General features: G+C 40.6%; 1 protein-coding gene across 2 annotated transcripts in view; it reads right to left on the bottom strand.

Annotated features, from left to right (window-relative positions):
* The window catches only part of CRBN (cereblon), a 27,739-nt gene extending 3,889 nt beyond the window's left edge, over positions 1 to 23,850 (bottom strand). Inside the window, exons 1-10 of one of the 2 annotated variants that reach the window (XM_060161320.1) lie at positions 23,768 to 23,850; positions 20,107 to 20,219; positions 17,836 to 18,038; positions 16,851 to 17,000; positions 12,146 to 12,305; positions 4,239 to 4,301; positions 3,003 to 3,087; positions 2,196 to 2,311; positions 1,623 to 1,687; positions 627 to 758 (exon numbers count right to left, since the gene is read on the bottom strand). In XM_060161320.1, coding sequence (XP_060017303.1) covers positions 627 to 758; positions 1,623 to 1,687; positions 2,196 to 2,311; positions 3,003 to 3,087; positions 4,239 to 4,301; positions 12,146 to 12,305; positions 16,851 to 17,000; positions 17,836 to 18,038; positions 20,107 to 20,219; positions 23,768 to 23,834 — 1,154 coding nt within the window. In that variant the 5' untranslated portion in view covers positions 23,835 to 23,850. The remainder of the gene's footprint in view (positions 1 to 626; positions 759 to 1,622; positions 1,688 to 2,195; positions 2,312 to 3,002; positions 3,088 to 4,238; positions 4,302 to 12,145; positions 12,306 to 16,850; positions 17,001 to 17,835; positions 18,039 to 20,106; positions 20,220 to 23,767) is intronic. The other variant, XM_060161321.1, reaches the window with a different exon arrangement.

Below are 23,850 nucleotides of genomic sequence, written 5' to 3'. Positions count from 1 at the left end.
GGCTCAGGGAATCTAACAGGTGGTGCTGTTGGTCCCACAGTCATACTCTGAAGGGCACTGGGCTAAAGTAAAAGAAAAACAAAAAACATGCACACTAGAAGAAAAGCAAGCATGGTTTCTGCGTGTTTCGTGTCTATTATCATTAAATCCGCCTATAATTTACAGTTGGCCCTCGTATCTGCGGTTCCTCTAGCATCCAACGATTCAACCAACTGCAGACCAGGCAGTACTGTAGTATTTACTGTAGTATTTTACTAGTGAAACATACCTGCGTCTAAGTGGATGCAAACAGTTCAAACCCACGTTGTTTAAGGGTCAAATGTAGTTTTACTGGGTCATACAACAGTTGATTTTCAGATGGAGCTGACGGGAAAATGAGTGTGGATTGATTAAGTGTATGTTAATCTGAGGAGAAGTACAGTTGCCACCTTCTTTGTCCCTAACCTTACATTCAGTGAGACTGTGCAAGAAGAGCGTTTTCTAGCTGTTCATGAAATGAACATTTAAATAGAATTATTCACTTCATTGTCTACTTCTGATTATAATTCTAGCAGCTCTGCTTAGGACTCTGGGTTTTTCTTCCCAATTAAGGCAAAACCAAAAAAAAGTGACCACCACCACATTACCCAGGAAACCAGCTGTGCTCTGTAGAAGGCCGGCCGATCAGATTCAAGTTGCAGGCCTTATACACGGTAAGCGTCTCATGCACGTATCCGTGAGGATTCACGTAAGCTGCCATCGGCCCACATAAGGATAAACTAAAACAAAGAATCAGTACAGAGAATAAGGCAAGTCAAAATGGGGTGGGGTGGGGGTAAATAAAAAGTTCACCAAGAAACAAGGTTCTAAGAGCTATAGTTTTGAACCTTTTAGTTAAAACTACTAATAAGAGGTTGGCAGTCAGCCCAGTTTCATTTGGTCTAAATGTTTTCCATGATGACAAAACGGAAAATACTGCTAGTTTTTTAAATCTTCCTCAAGATATACATTGTCAAATATGTGGACTCAACTTCCCCTAAAGGAGCCTGAGAGGGGAAGTCCAATGAAAAGTTTCCACTTGGTCATTCTTGGGCATCTGAGTACTCTGCTAACAGCAGTTCTTCCCTTCTTGATTCATAATGACTTTGTTGTCAGAAAATAATTTTCAAACACACACTGTCACACAGCATCAGTGCATGTTCAGAAGCATGTCGTCCTTTATCTTTGATGCTATGTGGCGAAACTGATATTTGAGTGAAATATCATAGGAGGTAGGTCCTTAAGCACTAAGAAGATATCCTCTAATTGACAGATTTTCAACAAGGAAGGCAGTGGGCGGGTGGGGACGAGAGGACTGCTCAGCTGTTTTACTTCACCATTGCTCATTACCTATGAAAAATGGCTTACATGCCCCCACTGTTCTGGGTACCCAATCAGGTACCCCCCACTGTTCTGGGTACCCAATCAGGTACCCAATCAGGAAGACTGTCTTACCCAACGGCAGAGTTAATTCCCGCCCTATTTCATTTGCTGAGTATTTGTCATTTATATGGAGAATGGAAGTACGGTCTTGCCTGTAATTCTGTTATAGCAGTTGGCAAAACGTATTCAGATCTATGCTAAAAATGTAATAAAGCTCTCACCTGAATATTTCATTTTTGGTTGTTATTTCTGTTTCTTGACATTGTTTACAGCAAAGAGATGTACACTAAAAAAATTTAAGAGGAAATTAGTGGGGAAAATGCTCCCATGGTGTTGATCCGTCTGATTATCATATTTTCCTTCCAACCGTTCAACAACATAGTTTTAAAGATGGAACAAGAAAAACACAATCTGAGATCTAACACATACTCACTCACAAAACTTATGACCTTCTAGGATAGAGAAATAGTGACTGATATATATATATGTATATATAAAAAACCATACATGGTTCACGTAGAAATCAAGTGTTCAGAGTCTAAATGAAGATCACATAAAGGTTATATCTGAGGAATGCAAAACAGGTCAAGTTTCTGTCTTATGATCCCAAATGAAATATATAAAATAATCCTTTAAAATATTTTTAATGCAAACCATGATGGACAACTAGTTCTCTAATTCCATGACTACATGAATGGAGCCTACAGATAGTTCTGTTGGTCCAGAACTAACAGTGCACCCTCGCTCTCTAGACTGACTGAACATGGGCATCCAAACGTGTTCATTTTACTCACTTTATTCATAATGTCCAGTTCACAGCGAAGTCGTTGGATCGCACTACCAATTTTAAGGAGCTGAATTCTTAATACATCATCAATAGGAAGACAAGCAGCTACTCTGTAAGAAAAATCTTAAAGACATGGTGGGTTTTTCAAGCTTTAAACTTAGGAAGGAGTTAAGTATCAGGACAGCTTATGAACGCGGTAACATCCTTTTGAAATAAACCCTTCTCTACGGGGTTCCCAAAGAACACATTTCACACAATTATAAACAGTACTACAGTATACCAGCTCTCAAGTATATATACTCTTAGGAGGTTCTACAATGTAACTTCTTTTCCCATGCTTGTTTTTGTAAATGTCGTCTTTTAAATTAAACATGAAATCAAACCCATGTTAGAGTAAGTCACTTATTTGCTACGAGACTCGAAGAATAGCTAAACTGTACCTAATTAACAGATCTGTAAGTAAGGTAATAATAAGTCCTGGTACTGCAGTCACTTTCAGTGGCACCTTGAAGACCAGGGAAAGGAAAGTATTTACACTCAGACAGTGTTTTTGGATGCACACCATTTACTGCAACTTGAACTTTTTATGAAAACCTTGCCTAAAATAGGAGTGCTCAGAGAATTTAAGACCTTTGCTACCACTAACTAAAAAATATTCATTTTTTTGTAATTGCTCAAAGCAAAAGAAGTGGGTATGCTTTTCAGAATACTAATGTAAAAAAATGTTGGGGGTTTCATTTTCATTAAACAGAAAACAAAAAATTTCTTTCAGTAAGGCATCACAGGTCACAGGAAGGAAACTGATTTTTCATACCTATTGGATTTGAAGGAAGAGAATCCTCTTTCAGATTTTCATCCCATTCATGTAGCTGTCTCTTGATTCTCTCCATTAAGGTTTCCTTGTTTTGTTTGAAACAAAAGTAGCCATAATAAGGTTCACAGACTGTTTACACTTTACTGGCAGCTTGTCAACTCAATATTAGCAGCTATTTAAGTCATCACTACCTAGTAAAATTTCGTGTTTAAATGTGTCTGTTTTCTTAGGCAGAAATGATGGAAGACCCAGCTTTGCACAGCACTAGGCTGGCTTTCCAGGCCTCTCCTCCCACGCGCTGGCTATCTCAGAGGCCTCCTCTTCCCTTTTCTAGGAAGCCTTTTCTGTCGGTCCCTGTAAGCTGCACCCGCACTTGCCACCTACAACACCTTCCTTGGCACTTACTACATAAGATGCTCACTGTCTTTTCACCAGTGGACGCAAAAACCACTCTTGTCTAGTGTGTGTCTGTAATGGCTCAAAAGCTGCTGAAGGGCAGACGGAACTGTAGTTTCCTTTAGTGTTGCCCATGTGGTAAGTGCTCACAACCTATGGGTTTAGTTTGCCCAGGGCTCCATATCTGTGGGCGGGCTGATTCCCTAAGCGAAAGGCTAACAACATTTGTTGACCGTCTGCGACATCCCAAAGACAATAACTACCATTATCCCCATTTTATATAGATAATCAAGTTTTGCCCCACACCACAGGAACAGTAACAGAAATCAGGCTTTGAACACAGTCTTTGCGTCTAAAATCCAGATTCTCTGAACTATTCCAGTAGTCTCTTAATGAATTTTTCAAGATGCCTAATAAAAAAATCTAAGGTGCAAAAACATTGGTGGATGCATCAGTTAGTACACCAGGGATCAGGAAATTGAAGTTAATACACTTGTTTAAGGACAAAACCACAACACTGTTGAAGGATTCTTTATTTTTCCTAAATGTTACTAGCTCTTGACTCAGCAAAATTTCAAATGCTTAATAAACCCTAAAATGCCTCAATATCTTGTCCTGAAGCTGCAAGCCACTATAAACTGAGGGAAGACTAAAAATCTATCAAATTAAAAGCCAAGTCTATCCAGCAGTATGATTCTTGCCTGTTCCACTTAAATGTAATGAATAGCATTAGTTCCAAAAATTAAACCCCACTGGGTATGAAAGCCTATTTTGTTCTAATGACCCTTAATTATGCCATGGCTTCCCCCAGGAGCACAAAGTTCAAGGTAAGTTACTTACAGCATCATATAAGGAATACAGCCAGCGAGGCCATGAAGTCAAATTTGCACAATGGAACTTTCTCTGAAAACAGAAAAAAAAGCCACTTAAAAAACACCACAGAATCAAGATCTTATAGTAGAAACACATTTAAAAAATGATCTTGGCCCAGGAAGACTTTCTAATTTCAAAAAGATGGAAAAGCTTGCAGATAATCCCATAATAGACGATTATCTATTATATTTGACAATGATGTTTTTACTTGAATTCCTGCAGCAGTTCAATGTTGCGAAGACCCAATAATTAAGATGTCAGTCCTCAGAGTATATATTCAATGCAATACCGATAAGATTGGAACTTAGAAGTATAAAGTTCATCTGAAAGAACAGATGTGTAAAAACAACCAAGAAAATCTGGAAAGGGAAGTGTTCTACAGGATACGAAAACAGGACTGAAAGGATGCGCTGCGGTTGTAAGCAACCTAACCATCTCTCAACAACAGTTAAATACAATAGAATACTTTGACACCAGAGAAGATTCTGCACCCCACCAGAGAATGTCTACAATATAAAGAATGATCACATTTTCTTAATAAACAAAACAAAACCTACATATGTACACATATTTATAATTTTGTACACAAGCTGTCAATTGACAGGGCATGACACGTGAAACTGGGTGGGAAAGGGGTACGGGAGATCAGAAAGAACTATCAGAGTGGAACAAGAAAGGCAAGATAACCTTTAACAAGATAAAAGGGAAATCCTACGCTTGCACCTGCAAGACCAAGTGAGTGGGTGCGAGATGGGGAACGTGGGTACACGGCAAATGCAGAGAGGACTTGGGATCTTAGCTGACGGTTGTAAACTAACCAACGCACTGCAGAGCTCACCCCCTACTCCCCCCGCCCCACAATCTTACTCTAACGCTATTAGAAGAAGACTAGGCACTAAGATGAGACAGTAATGTTGCTCTTCTGTGATGGTCACAAATGGGAACTTTCACTGTCAGTGGCCAGGATGCTGAAGATGAGGTCTAGAGTTCACACTAGGGATGTGTGGTTTGGAGCTGCCTCTCAAGAGGATGTGATACTTGTTTACGAATAAATCAGAAACTGCTACGTGGATAACAACAGACTTGCCCTCAAAGGCTCGTGGGCTACAGCTCAAACCAGTGGATTCTTGTTAAAGAAGAATTTGGGACTCAATATAATTCTTATGTTTGAAGCTACCCAAAGATGGTCTGGGATGGCCTCTGAGCACAGGCTCAGGTAGTGATTTAATAAGCCTGAGGAGTCAGGCCAAAACCTAACGCTAGTAAGAATTTTTGTCAGAGTCCAGTTACAGAATAAAAAATGCTAACAGCCCGTCAGGTAACTGAATATTCAGTAATAGTAACAGCAACCACTTTACATGTCTTAAAAGATTTTGATAAGATTGGCAGCATTACCACCCCAATTTAAAGGTAATGAAACAGGCACAGAAGGATGCTTGCTCAAGGTCACAGCTGGTAAATGGGGACTGGCTAGGATGTGCATTCAGGGGGTCTGACTCCAACCGTTACTTATTCAACAAATATTCTGAGCACCTAGAATGTACCTGACATTATTTTTATGCATTTGGTGTATACCAATGATTAAAAGCACAGCAAAAGAATAAAATCATTGCCCTGTGGAGCTTACGTTTTAGTGGGCAGAAGCTTACTTTCTAGAGGGGTACTTAGCATTATGAAATGACAAAGATCCAATGAAGTTTCAGGTTGGATGACACACTCTGAATTCAGTCACTAATATATACTTTACACATCAAAATGATCACTTCTGTGATACAAAAGCAAGTAATTTGACACCCACAGAAAGATAAAAAGAAATTAATTATTTATATATAAACATTACTTCTCACTAGAATATACAGCGAATAGGATATGAAGGGCAAGGCACCATCGGGGTCAGCGTCATGACCATCCGACCTGCTCCTACCAGGCTTTGTGAATGTGAACAAGCTGCAGCCTCAGGTCTCTGTTCCCGACTTTTCAACGTGAGGCGGCCTCTAAAATTCTGTATCAGGATTACCCTGACAGATTCTACAGCTGTATTTACAAATCAATTAAATATACGTACTACAACCTTAATACTACACCCTTTAGAAAGTCAAGTGTGCAAGCTGAAGAGAAGTAAACCAGAAGAGATCAGCTAGCTTTTACTGAACTGCCAAAATTTAAGCCACTTCAATATCCTCAAATTTAAGAGTTCCATTTAGATTCCTGGCACAATAGGAAAGGCCCGACTTATATCTGGGTAATACTGACGATAAGTCCCAGCAATTTATGGGCATTCTTCAAGTCTACCAACACCATGATTTACTTCCTAAAAGGGCTATACTTCAAGAAAATTTTAATACTAGCCAAAAAGTTAGGTGCTTGAAAGTGATCAATGACTGATTCTCCAATGAAGTAGTATTCGCACCAGGAATAGGACTTACTCCTGACAGCAGGCAGAAAGGCCCTTCAAATGACTGTCTGTTACGTGGAGGCAGTAATCCATCACATTTTTTCCATTTTTAAGCCTCGTAACTATAGCTTCGGCTTTGCCTCCCAACAATGTAGAATGTTCAAAAAATGTCAAACTCCACTTAAATGGTTCTTTGAAGTGCAATGAAATTGGAAGAGTAACATGAAAGGCTAAGTGTGAATAGTAAAACATTACCACTGGTTTACACAGTGACCAAAGGTGGTCGTTTGTTGTAGTAAGACCTATCACAATCAGCAATGTAAATGATAAAAAGAGTTTTCCAAATAATTCAAGCTTTTGAATTTTTGAAACAAGTTTCTGTTTCCTTCCTTCCTTCATCGAATCCTACTTGCTTATAAGAACTGGAATGGAATGGCAAGCTTTTTCTTGATCCCGAGGCTTATAAGCTCATAATGGCAGATGGACAACTATAAGCTTAAGGTGTATGCCAGGGAAATCCCTACTCTGGTTGGAGGAAGTCCCTGAATACACATAGCCAGGATTCCAAGACTTTTCTTCTCTTTACGATAAAAATAGACAACAAATATCATTGCTCCTCCTGCTACTACTATTATCCTGGAACAAGGCAACCGCAGATTCCAATGTTCACATGCAAACATTAAGACGCAATAGTAGCCAAACAAACCTTAAAAAGCGAAGAGCAGTGAGGGGTTGCTGGTCATAGCTTACTTACAAGATTATAAACTGTCAACAGTTATAGCAGCATCCTGGTGAGGCATAAACAAACGGATCACAGAGCAGAAGAAAAATAAAATAAAAAACATGAATCTGGTCTATAATAAGAGCATCTCAGGGAGGGAAAATATGACCCTCTCAGAAAATGGTCACAGGACAACCGGGAGCCACCTGGAAAAAGGAGCACTGAAATCATACCAGGATCAACTACACTGGATCAAAGCTTACACTCTGGTCATTAAAGACAATGAAATCAGAAGTAAAAGATGACATGTTTTACTGTTCTTAAGGAATGAAGACTCCTTTGCACAGGGAAGTATTTCTAGTTATGATTCACAATATGGAAGTATTAAAAAGATAAATTCAACTATGTATGACAGCACACCAAAAACAAAGTTAAAAGACAAAAAAAAATGACAAACTAAAGGAAATGTTTGGAACTCATTAATCACAGACAAAAGGATAAGCTTCCTAATGAGTAAAGAACTCCTAGCAATCAATGAAGGGCAAAGACTCTGAAGACAATACCAACTAAAGGAAATACGAACCGCTCTTAAACACAAAATGCCACACACCTCACTCATATTCAGAGAAACTCAAATTAAACCTCCAACAAGATACTGTATTTCACTTATCAGATCAGCAAAAATTAAGCTGGATACTCTAAAGCCTTGGTGAAACACTGACAATCAGGACACAGATAGGAACAACCTTCTCAGTGAGGTACTTTGAAAACACCTGTCAACATTACAAGAGCAGCTGCCCTGACATCCAATAATCCCACTTCTCAAACTCTGCCCTACATATCCACCTGTATGAAAGGTCATTTGTGCGCAGCACTTAGTGCAGGTCTGCCGTCCAGAGGGGACTGGTTATATAAATTATAGTGCACCCACACAGAATACTGTGCGGCTTCCAGAAGAAGGAAGCAGCGCGCCAAAAACGAATACAGCAGCATCTGCTACACTCTTAGGACAGAAGAAGGTGCAGGACAGTATGGATCCTTTTACGTAAGAAAAAGGAAAGAAGTTAGAATATTTATCTGTATTTTCATAAGGAAACTTGGGAAGAAGACTGAGATGCTAACCTGTGAACTCCTGTTTGGGGCCTCCCCCTTCTGAGTTAGTGCTCAGTTCCTCCCTGTTCTGTACGAGAAGCAGGAGCAATCATGGCTTATAAATTTAGCAGAGACCAGATGGATACGCTTCAGTCACTTTCTTAATATGTTCCCACATTTGATTTCTTTTTTCTTTTTTTAACAAATTTCTTTCTTTCTTTCTTTTTGTTCTGGCTGTGTTCGGTCTTCGTTGCTGCACGCGGGCTTTCTCTAGTTGCAGCAAGCGGGGGGCTACTATACGTTGAGGTGTGTGGGCTTCTCATTGTGGTGGCTTCTCTTGTTGCGGAACATGGGCTCTAGGCGCGTGGGCTTCAGTAGTTGTGGCACGTGGGCTCAGTAGTTGTGGCTCACGGGCTCTAGAGTGCAGGCTCAGTAGTTGTGGTGCACGGGCTTAGCTGCTCCGTGGCATGTGGGATCTTCCCGGACCAGGGCTCAAACCCATGTCCCCTGCATTGGCAGGCTGATTCTTAACCGCTGCACCACCAGGGAAGCCCACCCACGTTTGATTTCTTTTTATACTTCATACTCAACTCTTTTTCTGATTAACATAGAAGGGCTTTACAAACGAACAAGTAGATAGATAGTCTGGGCAAGCAGGGAGTGTACTTAGAAACATTCACATTGTACTCCAAGGAGGTGAAACAACACTTTCCTCTCAGGGAATCCCACTACAGTAAACCCAGTGAAGAGAGAAAGGCACTGTGATAAGAAAGGAAATAAGTAAACATGAGATTCAAAGATCGAATCACTGAATGAGGAAGGTTTCCAGATAGAAGTGGGTTTGGAAGAGTGCTTCCTGATAATACGGGCCTAACTCCTTAATCAATAGGGACATCTTCTCCAATGTTCCCTTGTCAGGATGGAAGATAACAGAAGCGTAAATAATTCTGTCATTTGGATTTTTTAGTTTTCAATGGCAAATGTTAAGAGAGGTGTGTGCACAGTGTCAAGGTTAACTGAATACATGTCAGGAAGACTACACTCCACTCCTAGACCCTTTAAGTATCTTTTCTGGTGGAAAAGTGTGTGGCAACCCGATTACTGTGAGTTGGCTTAAGAATCAACTAAGCATCTCTCAGTTCTGGCCCCGTGAACCACTTCTCAGGCACAAAGATGCACAAGTCAGATGTAAATAAATGCTGCAGAGAGGGCTGACCCGAGCCCCAGATCTGCCTGAAGACAAGCGCTGTGACGCAAGTCACTGTCCGGCTACGGGTGCAATAGGGCGACCCACTGAGACGGGACCAGGGCCAATGGAGTTCCCACCGGTGCCACCTGCCATCCCTTCCCTCTGCTCCACTCCACGTTTTGCTGCTGGCAGGATGGCTGTAAGTGGTCTCTCTAAAGTAGAACAGAGATTGTAAGGCACCTGGAGTCCAAAATAGCTCAGCTAGCAATTTTTCTTGGCCTAGTGATCTAGATCCAAATTTCAGAACCTAAGAAACTCTACCCAAAGTTTAAGCAAGGGAACCCCTTGAACGATCTGAAAAATACACGGGATGAGGCATTTCTATCTCTGAAAGCCTTTTATCCTCTCATTCCTTAGCACCTTCTGTTTAGTTCTTGGCAACTCTGAATATGAAGATAACTGAGGGCTAATGTTTGAGAGTCCAGAATTACTGGAGAAGTAAGACAACAGGGAAAGGTCAAAAGATCTGGTTCCAAACAAAAATGTGCTTCCTTGGCCTTTGCATATGTGTCCTTCCTCGCTGTTGCTGAGCCAGTGACAACCCAGCTGCAAAGGCCTAATTCTGAATTTAATGTGAACACGTGGAGGTGCTTTAACCACAGAATAGGAAGAGTTTAATCAGTAAGTCACACAAAAATTACATGTAAAAAGTTTTTTTTGCCTAACCCAAGTTCAGGTTTAAGATGGCAAGGACCTGCAAAGACAACACAGAACTAGTCGTCCAGAGCACTTAAGTCAGGAATTAACTCCAATCACTCTCACTCTATGCTTAGAGCTGTGCAAAGAGTTAACGATTTATAAGCGGTTAAGAGTTTTTAACAAAAATCTTGGTATGGAAGAACTATTATATAAATCAAAATACTTACTACCTTCTGAAAACTTATCCAGTGACTGAAATACACAGCTGTCTAAATACTGAGAGGCTGTGGAGGCACACCCTGATGTGGTTACCCCACCAAAGAACCACATCTCAGCACCACCCAGTGCCAGACACACTGTTAGGCCCTAAATGACTCCACACGTTCCAAAACCGCTCCACGGAGCCATGTACCAACAGAGCTATCCTCCACATACTTATTTCAGCGGTTACACTGAAAATGACTATGACAGCAAAAGCTTCCACTGTTCTACTGCTAAAATAAACAAGAGAAAAAGTGTATTTAAAGTGCCTGTATCAAGTCTGAAAATACAAGTATTGCACAGCTATACAAAAGCTACTGTAAACTTATGGCAGTATCAATATTCTGAAACCTTCAAAAATTTTAGTGTCAAAGCTTGGGAAACTTTAGGCAGTCTAATTAACTTTCTCATCAGAATCTTCTTAGAAACACGAATGAAACCACAGTATATCATGACACAGACTGGTCAGCTGAAACACAAAATAACGAGACCAAGGAGCCTACAGAGAGCCAGTCGTGAGCGTGCTGCCCATCAACCACCCATCCTGCACAAAGCTCTCTCTGGAAACTGCATGACTTCTACTGCCAGACCACTGAAAGTGGAGGTCCAGTGACTAGTGTATGAGACCCTCTTATGAATCATATATGCTGATCACATCAAATTAGGATCCTATGCTAATCCACATCAAAATTAAAAACTTCACTACTCTACATGACAAAGAGTAAAGGATGATCAGCACAGGATTTTTCAGGTTACTATGAAAATTGTCTTTTTAAAAGATATTTTTAAAAGATAAATATTTTTTATTTTTAAAAGATAAATCTCAAAAAGCCAACTGATTCTAAATTTAGGAACTAGCAAATTTTTTCCTTTAGGTAGAAATCATAAATATTAGGTATGTTATACTCGTAACTGATACATCTCACAAATGAGTACAAACAAGCTTCATCAGTATTTTTTCTAAGAGAAAGAATGATCTAGCCAAAAGGATATATACAGGAATTAATGCCCCAACAGGCAATACTTTTAAAGAGCACCTAGTCTCAAGTCAATTTTTGTGATGTCAATAGTGTTGTACAAAAAGGGCAAAAAAAATCTTCCTTTCAGAAGTGCAGAAGGAGGAAAATGCGCTTCACTCCTGTGCGCTCTCCCGAACGCTTTTTCTGAGGTAAAGCGTTTATGACTCAAGAGCCAAGCACCTCATCTGACCACACTCTAATGAGAGCCTCCTGCAGAACTTAACACCACGCGTTATTAGTTAATACATAACTTACAGGCATAATAGCTGGAATACCTCACAGTACGGTAACATTTTACTACTGCTGCAAACTGCTTTTACATACACAGCTGCCTATGACATTTTTAGAAGCTCCAGCATGATCAAACGCGGCTACAGTATTGTCCAGAAGGAGTCTGGGGAAGGAAATCATGAGAGTTGTTTGTTTTTCTTTCTTAAACAGGAAAAAAGCAACCTGTCTTTGTTTTTTTTGAAGAGGCATAAAAAATAAGTTTCTCACCTTCTGGTATTTCTGCCACCATTTATGTGAACACTGGTCTTCACAGGAGACAGGTTTTGAAGGAACCATCTGGCACTTATTGAGGGATTCTAACTGAACTGCAGACATGGTTGAAGGCAACACACACTCAGGAAGAATTTGCACTTTAGCTTGCTGGATTCTGAAATAAAGAGAACCAGGCATGTTGTTCATTTTTTAGATAATCTTAACTCCAACTATTAAGTTTCTAAACATTATGGGTAATTTTAAATACTAAGAGTTTCATGGTTTTCTTTTTTAAACATATTCCTCAAATGCTATTATGATACACGAAATTTTCAAAAAATACTATATTTCATAAATCGTACCAAAGTTAAAACCAAAGGTAACCTAAGATTTTTTATCTCACTGTGGAATAGAAAGGGAGATTTTTACATTTCAGATAGTCTATAAGTGAAACAAAATTTAAAAAATCAATATACAACCAACCCCTATGCATATCCTGATAACTTCTAAATTAATTTCTCAGACATCATTAGACACCCCGCCCCTCCCCTCGCCCCGTCTCTTTACGCTGCCCGACTCCTACATCTATGCCTTCTCATAAATCACCAAACCTGAGGAGTAGGTAGAGAAAGGAAGAGAAATCAAGAACCCATTTACATGGATAAGATTAGATAAGACTAAAGGATTACACGTAGCCTTATTTCTATGTGCATTCCTTTTCTCATTCCTCAGCATTTACCCTGAATATGCAAAGAATCAAAATATCCATCATATTATCTTTTTTTACTTTAAAAATTACTTCAACTCTCATGACAGTAAAGTCATCATTCTAGAATGCTACTTGAGAATATCATAATTGCAAACATCTCATCATGAATTAATGCCAAGAGGAAGGTTGTACCTCCGGACCATCGTCTTACGAGCCATTTTATCTCCCAGCATACCTTTTCAAATGCAGAAGGTATCAACACATCCAAACGCTGGAACAAAACACTGTCAGACTGATGAAGTCAAATATATTACAAAGTAATTACAAAAATATTACAAGTCTCTGCTTCACTATTAATCATGCTTAGGAATTCTAAAGTGGTCTTTCATTGTAACCACTGTCTCAACCCACAAAAACTTATGACACTTTGATACTTCTTCTGATTTATTAAATGAAAATAGCTAAATGTGTCTGAAAATATGTAGGTTTAATTTAACGATAATATTAGACTCACTCCACTAACTTCAATTCCTTCCTGCAAGCTCAAATTTATGTCTACATGACTTTGGAAAACGGTAAAATAAATTTGACTGTGTTCAAACTACGTTCTAATGTTCTTATGTTATCAGAGCTCATTAAAAACAAAAGTAACTGAATAAGAATTATGTTTTACCCACCTAGTATGTAAGAGTTTATTATGATAAAAACATTAACGCTACTGAAAAATCAGCTTAGTGATCGTTTTAATCATTAGTCTGTACACAGGCTGTCTGAATTGCCTCACAGGGTTAAGCACTGCTCTCTGTTCCTGCTGTGAAGCCCGCCCAGGGTCTGCTGCACACGGCTGCTGCTTCTCCCAGCAGCTGAGTTTGGGTTGTAACATAAACTAGTTTTATTTCTTCCTGACCTGTTTATGGCAGTTGTTCTGTGATTACAGTTGCATAATTTACATAAATATTTTTTTGAAGTGGAAGTTTTCTTTTAAATTTTATTTTCTTCAAGTATAGTTGATTTACAATGTTGTGTTAATTTCTGATGTACTGCAAAGTGATTCAGTTACATACACACACACACACACACACAGACGTGCGTACACACACACACATATGTGTGTGTGTGTGTGTGTGGGTGTGCGCGCGCGTCTGTGTGTATATTCTTTTTCATATTTTTTTCCATTATGGTTATCACAGGATATTGAATATAGTTCCCTGGGCTATACAGTAGAATCTTGTTGTTTGACAATTTATATAAATATTATAGCAACTGATAAAATATAAGTACAAAATTAAAACTGCTTCAGTGAATATTAGGTTGAGCCAAAAAAATGCTTTCAAATTAGGTTCAGACAATTCTAATGGTAAGAAAAAAAGTGCACAAATCTGCAGGGCTTCTGGTGCTCAGACAGCCTTGTGAGTATCTTCAGAACCTCTCTTTGAAGAAAAACTACAGGTATAAACTGCAGATAGATGATGCAAAGTGAAAGCTGTTAATGCAAGAAAGACTAGTGCCATCTCTAATCTGCAGACCCAATTCGAAGAAAGTATCCTGTCTTTCCATCAAACGTAAAATGAACGAAGGGACATTTATATATTTTAAGTTAAAATAAAATGTTTAAGATATGTATGTGTAAATTTTTATGACTTCCATTTTTAATTAACCCTTTTCACTAAAAATTATTCATCTCAATTATGACAGGTAAGAGAACTTCTTTGGTAATTCCAAATAGAGTATTAATCTCCTTTTCCTCTCTACATGTAAGAAATACTCAGGAACTCCTGAAGAGTCCTATGGTGATTCAATGATACACTTCCATTTTTTTAAATTAATTTTTCAAATAAATTTCCATGTGCTCAGAAGATGCCACAGAAATAAAGACTCACTCTGGAAAAGTAGCAGTATGCTTTTTACATATGAAGAGTCATTTATGTAGAAGACAAATGACTATTACCTGGTACTGCATTACTAAAGAAAAGGAAAGTGGCCTGAGGTGCAAACGTGTGATGGAGGAATTCAGGTTTGGTGGGAAGAGCACTGGTTTGGAAGTTAGGGACCCAGAACCAGCCAGGTGGTGCCCTCTAGTGGTATGACCTTAGGCAAATTGCTTACCTCTCTAGCACTTCGTTTCCTTATTTGAAAAAAGAGGAGCTTGCACTAGATTATCTCCATAGTTTCTTCTGTTTCACCATTTCCAGTGAAGGTAGTGACAGAACCAGAAGAGCAGTGGAGACAGAGGATTCTCACTCCGTGGAGGTCTTTTAAATTAAAACAGACTCACTTTTGTGAGAGGCTGTGTTAGTGGGTCTCAGGGATACTACAGAGAATGGGCCCTTTCCCAGTCCCGTCTGGCCCTATCAGTTTCACACTCATCTCTACTAGAGTCAAAGGTATATCCCTTGACTTGCTTTCACAGTTAAGGGTCTACTGCCATCTTGTGTTCAAACTAGTTGTCCACAATCACAAGTCACTGATGTCGACAGTCTCGGAAGTATACTTTTCCCCAAGTCAATTTGCCATTATGGTTTCTGGAATACAGTATTCACAAATACTCAAAATTTTATAAGCATGAGGATAGGAAGTACTTTAAAAATGGAACTGTTAGTAAAATCCACAGCAACGAAACAGCTTGCCAACTGTCTCAATGCAGAGCCCTCGGGGTACACTCTTTCATTCATTCACGTAACACTGATGGTCCTAAATGCAGAACACAAAGAAGTCTCAGCCACTGTCCTGAGCAGCTCGCCTCTTGAGGGAGACACACACAACCCTACAATGACAGTACACTGTGTTCAGTGCTCGGAGGGTTTGCACAGCGAATGCTCTGGGTGGGGGTCACCAGGAGGGTAGCACTAACCCCCTCCCCCGAGGGCTCTGCACCCCTCCTTCTTCTATGCTCTCTCAAGCTCCAAAGGGTGGCTGACCCCCTCGATATTTTCATAGTTCAATAATATTTATGAATGCCCACTATGTGAACAGGAACAGACAAAAAGTTACTGCCCACAGGCAGCTCATATTCTTTTTTAAATCTTTGAAGATCCCTCTGAGTGTCTATGTGTTCGGAAGACGTTACCTGTGCAACACAGAGACCTGAAAAGATTTTCAACTGTGGCTACAGATAAGAGACCAATTCACCAGGGCTGGGGGGACCCAAGAATCTGTTTCTAAGACTTCACTGGTGATTCACTGGTGATTCTTAGGTACCATAGTTAAGAATCACTCCTATAAAAGGAAACGTGCAGTGTTGAGGACAATATGCTGTGTGCTTTTTCGGGGAGGTTTGCTTGTTTGTTTGTTTTAAGAGCAAAGGTGAACTGCCTTTTTTAGAATGAGTTATTCCTTAAATTTGTGAAAAAACCCTAAGCGTGAGAGCCACGCCAGAATAGTTAACTGCTAAAACAGAACTCTGAGAATTTCTAAACTGGGTACGGCACAGAGATGACAGGTGCTTCCTGGTCACTTATTCAGTATATGACCCGTTACAGGTGAAAGCACGTTCACAGTGGAGATGGGCACTCCGTGTAAACGCTCCTCACAGCCCAGACGGAGCAGGTGGCAGGCTGACCGCCATGGCTCCCCAAGCACAGGAATGCCACGCCACACACAGCTTGCCAGGCTCTGACCTCCCACCCTTTTCAATCTGAAGAGAGGTCTTCAACCCCAAAGAATCCCTGCCCCACATGACACTGCCTGTAGCGTTTACATTACCGTTCCCAAACCTAGAGGGACATTAGAATCACCTGGAAATCATCAGAAATGATGCTGTGGCCTCCCTCCCAGACTGATGGCTCTCTACGGATGGGAGGGGCGGTTGGAACTCAAGCATCTAGTTTGAAAAACTTCCCAGGGCATCTGATGCACAGCAAAGTTGGAAACCCCTAAGCTATACTTTCAAAGGGAAAAGAACAACTAGTTAAAAGTCACAAAATGTGAAGGGTCAGCAAAACAGAAAAAATATAGGAAAACCATTTCATTTTATGATGTTCAAGGAGCTTTAAGACAGATGGTGTTTCTTACCCGTCTGACTGTGTCCTGAGCTCAAGGACTTTGAATCTTTGTCTTCCGATTGCTTTCACTTTCACGATCTCAATTCCAAAATCCTGTTCTTCTCGATAGGCATATATCTCTGCTGTTGTTCCAAACTGTGCTTCCCTTTCCTGTACATTACTTCCAAGGTAAATTTTAAAAAGGAAACAGTTTTGAACATTTAGTTTTCAGATATGCAAAGTTGACAAAAGCAATACACATGGGAAAATTTATAGCAATCAGCTCTCATTGCAAAGCTATTTAATTTTATTTATTTTAGAATCACACAGGGAATTGAGATATATAAAGAGGCTTCAGGAAGTACAGTTAGAGCCCATTAGGAAAAGAATAGATTGCTAGTCATTGAAAATGACCTAGGACTGATAGGAGTTTAAACTCTCCCTTCCCAAACCAAACATTCTTTTTATTCAGCAGACCATCCTTTCTGCTGCTTATCGGCAGCACTGTACTGGGGGGCAGGGGCGGGAGGGGGACCTTCCTGTATGGATTTCCTGCCTCTACCACTGATTTCCTCTAGTTGTCATGGGATACTTGAAATTCAGCTTCAGTTTAGCACGGGTCTGTAAAAGGACAGCTTAGGAATTTTGAGACGGTGAAATAACTAGTTGCTCTTTTGCAAAAGTAATCCTTTACATTACAATGTAAAGCCCTCTTTTTCTTTAAATAAAGATAGTTCTTGAAAATAAGATTCTAGAAATGTTTTTCATTAAATATTAATGATATAAAACCTCTCAAATACCAGAAAGTTCAAATGTGTGTGAAAGGTAAAGCCTGATTTGGATGGTAATGATCATACCGAAATACTCCAACTTGCACTTTCACACTTCTTATCCGAATGTTTTACTTCCCAACCTCATCCCATCTCCTGTGCATGCAGAATAGTAGTCAGTTTGGGCTTTAAAACCACCTCCCTGGGACTGCACGAGAGACTGTTAAGTAAGCTCTAAGATTTTACCTGTATGCAAGCACCGCAAAGGTTCTGTCCTTCTGAATTAAATTCCGCACCATACTGACTTCTTGGGGACTGAAAAGCTGAAGAGGTAAGGTCTGCCCGGGAATCAGGATCATCAGCACCTGGGGCAGAACTGGAATCACCGGACAGCTGTCGTCATCGTGCAAAGTCCTGCCATGAAATTCCTCCATATCAGAGCCCAGATACTACAGAGGGACACACACAAGGTCAGTGTCAGTACAGATATGGAACAGAAACAAAAGCTCGACAGACTGAACAGCAAATCAGCATAAGGAAACACACACAGAGGGTACAAATATTTAAATAATAAACTTGTTGTATCAGCTCCCACATGAAAATCTATTTTTGACTCTTAGAAGTAGAATTTCTAATTTCTTGTGAAGAATCTCTCACATAAAAATTCAAGAGCATTTTTTAAGTTCAAAATATCAGGTTGGCCAAAAGGTTCATTCGTTTTTTTCCGTAAGATGGCTCTAGTAGTGCTTAGTTGTCTTCAACTCCACTCGAACAATTTTGTCAGACTGTATCATGACAGCTGTCATATCAGCGTGCATTTTTAAAAAAAAACTGATAAAAATTGGTGAATTTTTGTGTATTCATTTAAATATTGAAGATAGAAGAAAAAAGGCAACATTTTCATCACAGTATGATTTTTAAGAAAGGTAAAAATGCAACTGAAACGCAAAAAAAAGATTTGTGCCACGTAGGGAGAAGATGCTGTGACTGAGCGAACGTTTCAAAAGTGGTCTCCGAAGTTTCGTGCTGGAGATTTCTCGCTGGACGATGCTCCACGGTCGGGCAGACCAGTTGAAGTTGACAGCGATCAGATCGAGACAGTAATTGAGAACAGTCAACATTATACCATGTGGGAGATAGCCGACATTCTCAAAATATCCAAATTAAGCGCTGAAAACCATTTGCACCAGCTTGGTTATGTGAATCACTTTGATGTCTGGGTTCCACATAAGTTAAGGGAACAAAACCTTCTTGACCGTATATCCTCATGCGATTATCTACTGAAATGTAACAAAAATGTTCCGTTTTTAAAACAAACTGTGACGGGTGATCAAAAGTGGACACTGTACAATAATGCAGATGGAAGAGATCGTGGGGCAAGCAATATGAACCACCACCAACCACACCAAAGGCCGATTTCATCCAAAGAAGGTAATGCTGTGTATATGGTGGGATTGGAAGGGAGTCCTCTATTATGAGCTCTTTCTGGAAAAGCAAACGATTCATTCCAACAAGTACTGCTCCCAATTAGACCAACTGAAAGCAGAAGGCGTCCGGAATTAGTCAACAGAAAATGCATAATCTTCCATCAGGATAACGCAAGACCGCATGTTTCTTTGATGACCAGGCAAACACTGTTACAGCCTGGCTGGGAAGTTCTGACTCATCTGCTGTATTCACCAGACACTGCACCTTTGGATTACCATTTATTTTGGTCTTTACAAAATTCTCTTAATGGAAAAATATTTTCAATTCCCTGGAAGACTGTAAAAGGCACTTGGAACAATTCTTTGCTCAAAAAGATAAAAAGTTTTGGGAAGATGGAATTATGAAGTTGCCTAAAAAATGGCAGAAGGTAGTGGAACAAAAGGGTGAATACGTTGTTCAATAAAGTTCTTGGTGAAAATGAAAAATGTCTTTTACTTTCACTTAAAAACCGAAGGCACTTTTTGGCCAACCTGATTTTTTTTTTTTTTTGCGGTACATGGGCCTCTCACTGTTGTGGCCTCTCCCATTGCGGAGCACAGGCTCCGGACGCGCAGGCTCAGCGGCCATGGCTCACGGGCCCAGCCGTTCCGTGGCATGTGGGATCCTCACGGACCCCGTGTCCCACTGCGCCACCAGGGAAGCCCCAACCTGATATTTGATTTTGACTAAGTTAGACATCTCTATGTCCAAAGAGCATAAATGACAAGTATAAAATGCTAGAATGTTAAATCACACCCTGGGACCCAGCAGTACAGATAATAAGTACTTTAGTAGCCCTATTACTAGCAAAGACGTAAGAAGGGCACCAATTCTTCAAAGAATTACAACTAGTAACAGACATGGTATCAAAGTGCTTAAAAATTACAGCTTAAGACTGTTATCTACTGTCAAGAGCCCACGTCCTCATCCACAACTTCTGGTGTGAGGTAATTTCCAGTAATGCTAAAAGCAGTCATTCGTTTTCAAGAACTTCCATCTACAGTTAAATGCACGTATTTATCATACTAGATCTGTTACAAAATTACATACTGTATGTGATGTCGGAAGACTAGTGTCAAAATTTATGATGTTTGGTCTCTTGGGTTCTTTGCTATCCTGGTCTTCAACTTCCATTTCAATTTCATCTTCTTCCTCATCCTCTGCTGTAAAAGTACAATATTATAAGGAAAAAAACAAACAAAAAACAGAGGCATGAACATGTAAAAGCTATGTTCCCTTTCAAATACATAATTCCTTCATGAGGATTCTGGGCCCATGAAAAGAGAGGTTCTTGTAAACACCACACACACTTGGGAATCTGAACAGTACTGTGAAGAGGCAGCTGGAGGGCTGGGGTCTAGGCTGGGCTCTGCCACCAACTACTTTTTTTAAGTCAATGTTTAATTTTAGAAGAGTTTAAGACTTTCAGAAAAGTTGCAAAGATAATAGAGTTCCTGTATACCTCACATCCATTTCCTGATAGCTAATGTCTTGTATTAGTGCGGTACGTCTGTCATAACTAAGGAATCAGCATTGGCACATTACCGTTAACTAAACACATTTTATCTGGAGTTCCTTAGTTTTTATCTAATATCCGTTTTCTGTTCCAGGACCGCATCCAGAACACCACATTACATTTAGCTGTCATGTCTCCTTAGCTTCCTCTGGGCTGGGCTGGTCTCTCAGACTTTCCTTGTTTCTGATGGCTTTGACAGTTTTGAGGACTACTGGTCAGGCATTTTTGTAGAATGTCCCTCAATTAGGATTTGTGTTTTGGGGAAGAAGCCTAGGAAGGTGCAGAGCCATTTTCATCATGTCCTATCAAGGGTGCACACTATCGATGTCACCTATACCTACTGAAGCTGACCGTGCTCACCTGGATGAGGCAGTGTTAGTCGGATTTCTCCACTGGAAAGCTACTTTCCCCTCCTTTCCACATTGTACTCTTTGTAAGCAAATCACTGGGGACAACTCACATCTAAGAAGCAGGGATTATGTTCCACCTCCTTGAAGGGGGACATACCTGCATAAATGATTTGAAATTCTTCTGCAGAGGAGGTTTGCCTCTTCTCCCTTGCTAGGAACTAATTTTGACACTTCAGACAATTCATCCCACCTGATTAAACCTTAGTTCCCTCATTTGAAAAATGACAGGCATGAACAAGAACAATCTCTAAAGTTCTTTCAAACGTTTAACTTTAAAGAGTTTCTGAAGACAGGAGGGAAGTAAGGAAAGAAGGAAGGAGAGAGGGAGGGAGAGAAGGAAGGAAGGAGGGGAAAAAGAGAGGAAGGAAGGAAAGAAGGAAGGAAGGAAGAAAGCAAGCAAGCCCCCAAATAAACTTCTAAGTGGATAAAATGTCTTTACAAAATAATTATTTTCCTTTGTGCATATCATTATTTAAATCAAATCACCTCCAGCTAGGTCCCTGACAAGAAAATATAAATGTTTTTCAACATGGCAAATGCCTTGGACTCTCTATCAATTCTTATAAATTCCTTAGATACATAAGGCTTTGTCAAAGAGAACAACATAATTATTTCAATTTAAATTCAAATGTGCAGTGGTTGAACACTTCATACAAAATTTTCCTAAGCACAAAGGAATTTCATTAAGAGACCGAGAGATAACAAAGAAAAATCTAAACCGATGACAAAAATATTCTGAATCTACTTCCTTGCATTCACAATTCTGACAGCATGGCTTTCACTAAGCATTTTGACACTTTATTGCTCTATTACACAGAGTTTAAAAGGTCAAATTTTAGCTTAAAGGCTAGAATTCATAATTTTAAAATTTACATTTTAACTGCTCCAACTTCCGTCTCTAAATGATTTCCTTACACAAAGTAGTCTTTCTCGTGTATAGGGCAGAAACCCACTTCCCCCACTTGGCTGTTTATCTATTAATGTTTTGTTTGGTTGGGACAGATTCTTTGAATCTTAAATATTAGCTATAAAAGCTAGTTCCTTAGCATTTAAAGTGGATTACTCTTCAAAACAATTCATTCTACATGGATGTATGGACAATCCAATGTTTCTACAAATAAAACTCATGTATGATTTGCAAAAGCATGATTATCGTATTGACAATCTCTCTGAGCCCTTTTGCACCCGATTTTTTTTGACAAAACGCACTGACTGTTGAGAGCTTCCAGGGTGAAGTGTGGTGACTCATCTCATGCAGGAGCAGCATGCCGATGCCAACAGAGCATCAGCATCTTCCCTGACACACTGGCTTTGGCACAGACAGAGCGGGGCTGATGCCTCTGAAAAAACAGCTCAACTCTTCAGTCAAGTCCAATTCATCTAGGTTGCTTCTGGATCGACCACTGAGTCTGATCCTGATTTATTTCTCTGGAAAAGGCCCCTCCTATATGGAGGGCATGCCTTCTAGTCTCTTCCTGTTCCAACCCACGCTACTTACTCCCAGTGGGCAAATTAGTCCTCCAAGCACAGCTTCTCTTAGGTCTGAAACCCACAACTGTTTCTTTACAACCCACGGAAGAAACCCCCAGTCTCACTGGCAAGAGATGCAAGATTCCCAACACTCCGACCCAAGCTTCCAGGCCTTATCTTCTGCAAGCCTATCCTAAGTTATAGGCTTTTGGATGTCTCCAGGACACCCCACAGGGCTTTCCCCCAATTCGTTTAGGCCCTGAAACAACCCCTCCCTCTGATGGAGGGTAAGAGCATTTGCTTAACTGGCCTATATCAACGGCCTTCTGCTAGTTATATTTTCAGGAGCCTCATATAGATGATAAACCTCCTCAGGTATCAGACTGTGTATCATACCTCTTTTCATCTCCAGGACACCTAACATACTTCCTGACACACAGTGAAGGGACTCGGCTAATAGTCTCCATTTGGCTGATACACCTCTTGGAAAGCACCTCCTGTCTAGAGCATTCCACGATAAAACTGTACAATCATTCCAGGTTTTTTTGTACCCAGTATTCCAACATAAGTCCAAAGTATAAATTTTCATAAAACATAAAAGAGAGAGAAAACTGAGTTTAACATCACAGTCCTAAGTATCTCTAATTAAGCTTGTTCTACCATGTGTTTGAACTATGTGCCTAAGAACAGACCAAATACTGTCTTGGCTGTGAAGTGGTTGAGAAACACCACCTATGCAGACAGATAGACTCGGATAGGAGTCCTGGCCCTGCAACTGTGTGACCTTGGGCAAGTCACACACTAATCTGCCAATCCATTTCTCACCCACCAGATCAGGATTAGAAAAGAAATGTGGAGAGGATTAAACGGAGAAACGCATGCAAAGCGCTTATGGCAGGGCCCGTGACGCGGTAAACAGTTAATGCATGGTAGCTGTCACCCTTATCAAAGGGAAGAAGTCGAGGAAAAGTCTGGGCTGCTGAGCTCTGTCCCAGTCCCCCTCTTCCCCTGACCCAGTTTCAGACCATTTCCTGGGAGCCAAGTTCTGGACACACGGAGGATGGACAGCATGAGATCCCTGCCTTTTGGGGGAGACCGCCCTCCCCGCCTCCCAAACCCTCGTCCCCAGCCCGGGGGACCCAGCCGCTGGGAGAAGCGCCGCTACTGGGTCCCTGGCCGGCGGCCCGATGCGCGGCCGCTTCCGGCGCGGCCCCGCCAGCTCCACAGCGCCCGCCCGCCTCCCCGGCCCCGCCGTGCCGCTCACGGCTCGGGCCTCTCCCCCTCCCGCCGCCAGGGACCGGCCCCGGGCGGTTACCGGGCAGAAGCGGCAAGTGATTGCCCATGTTGTTCCCAGCGTCCTGCGGATCTCCCTCGCCGGCCATGTCTGTTTACCCGCAG

The sequence above is a fragment of the Lagenorhynchus albirostris genome, chromosome 10 (genome assembly GCF_949774975.1).
Source record: "Lagenorhynchus albirostris chromosome 10, mLagAlb1.1, whole genome shotgun sequence".
Classification (NCBI taxonomy): Eukaryota; Metazoa; Chordata; class Mammalia; order Artiodactyla; family Delphinidae; genus Lagenorhynchus; species Lagenorhynchus albirostris.
This window is presented reverse-complemented; position numbering and strand designations above follow the sequence as displayed.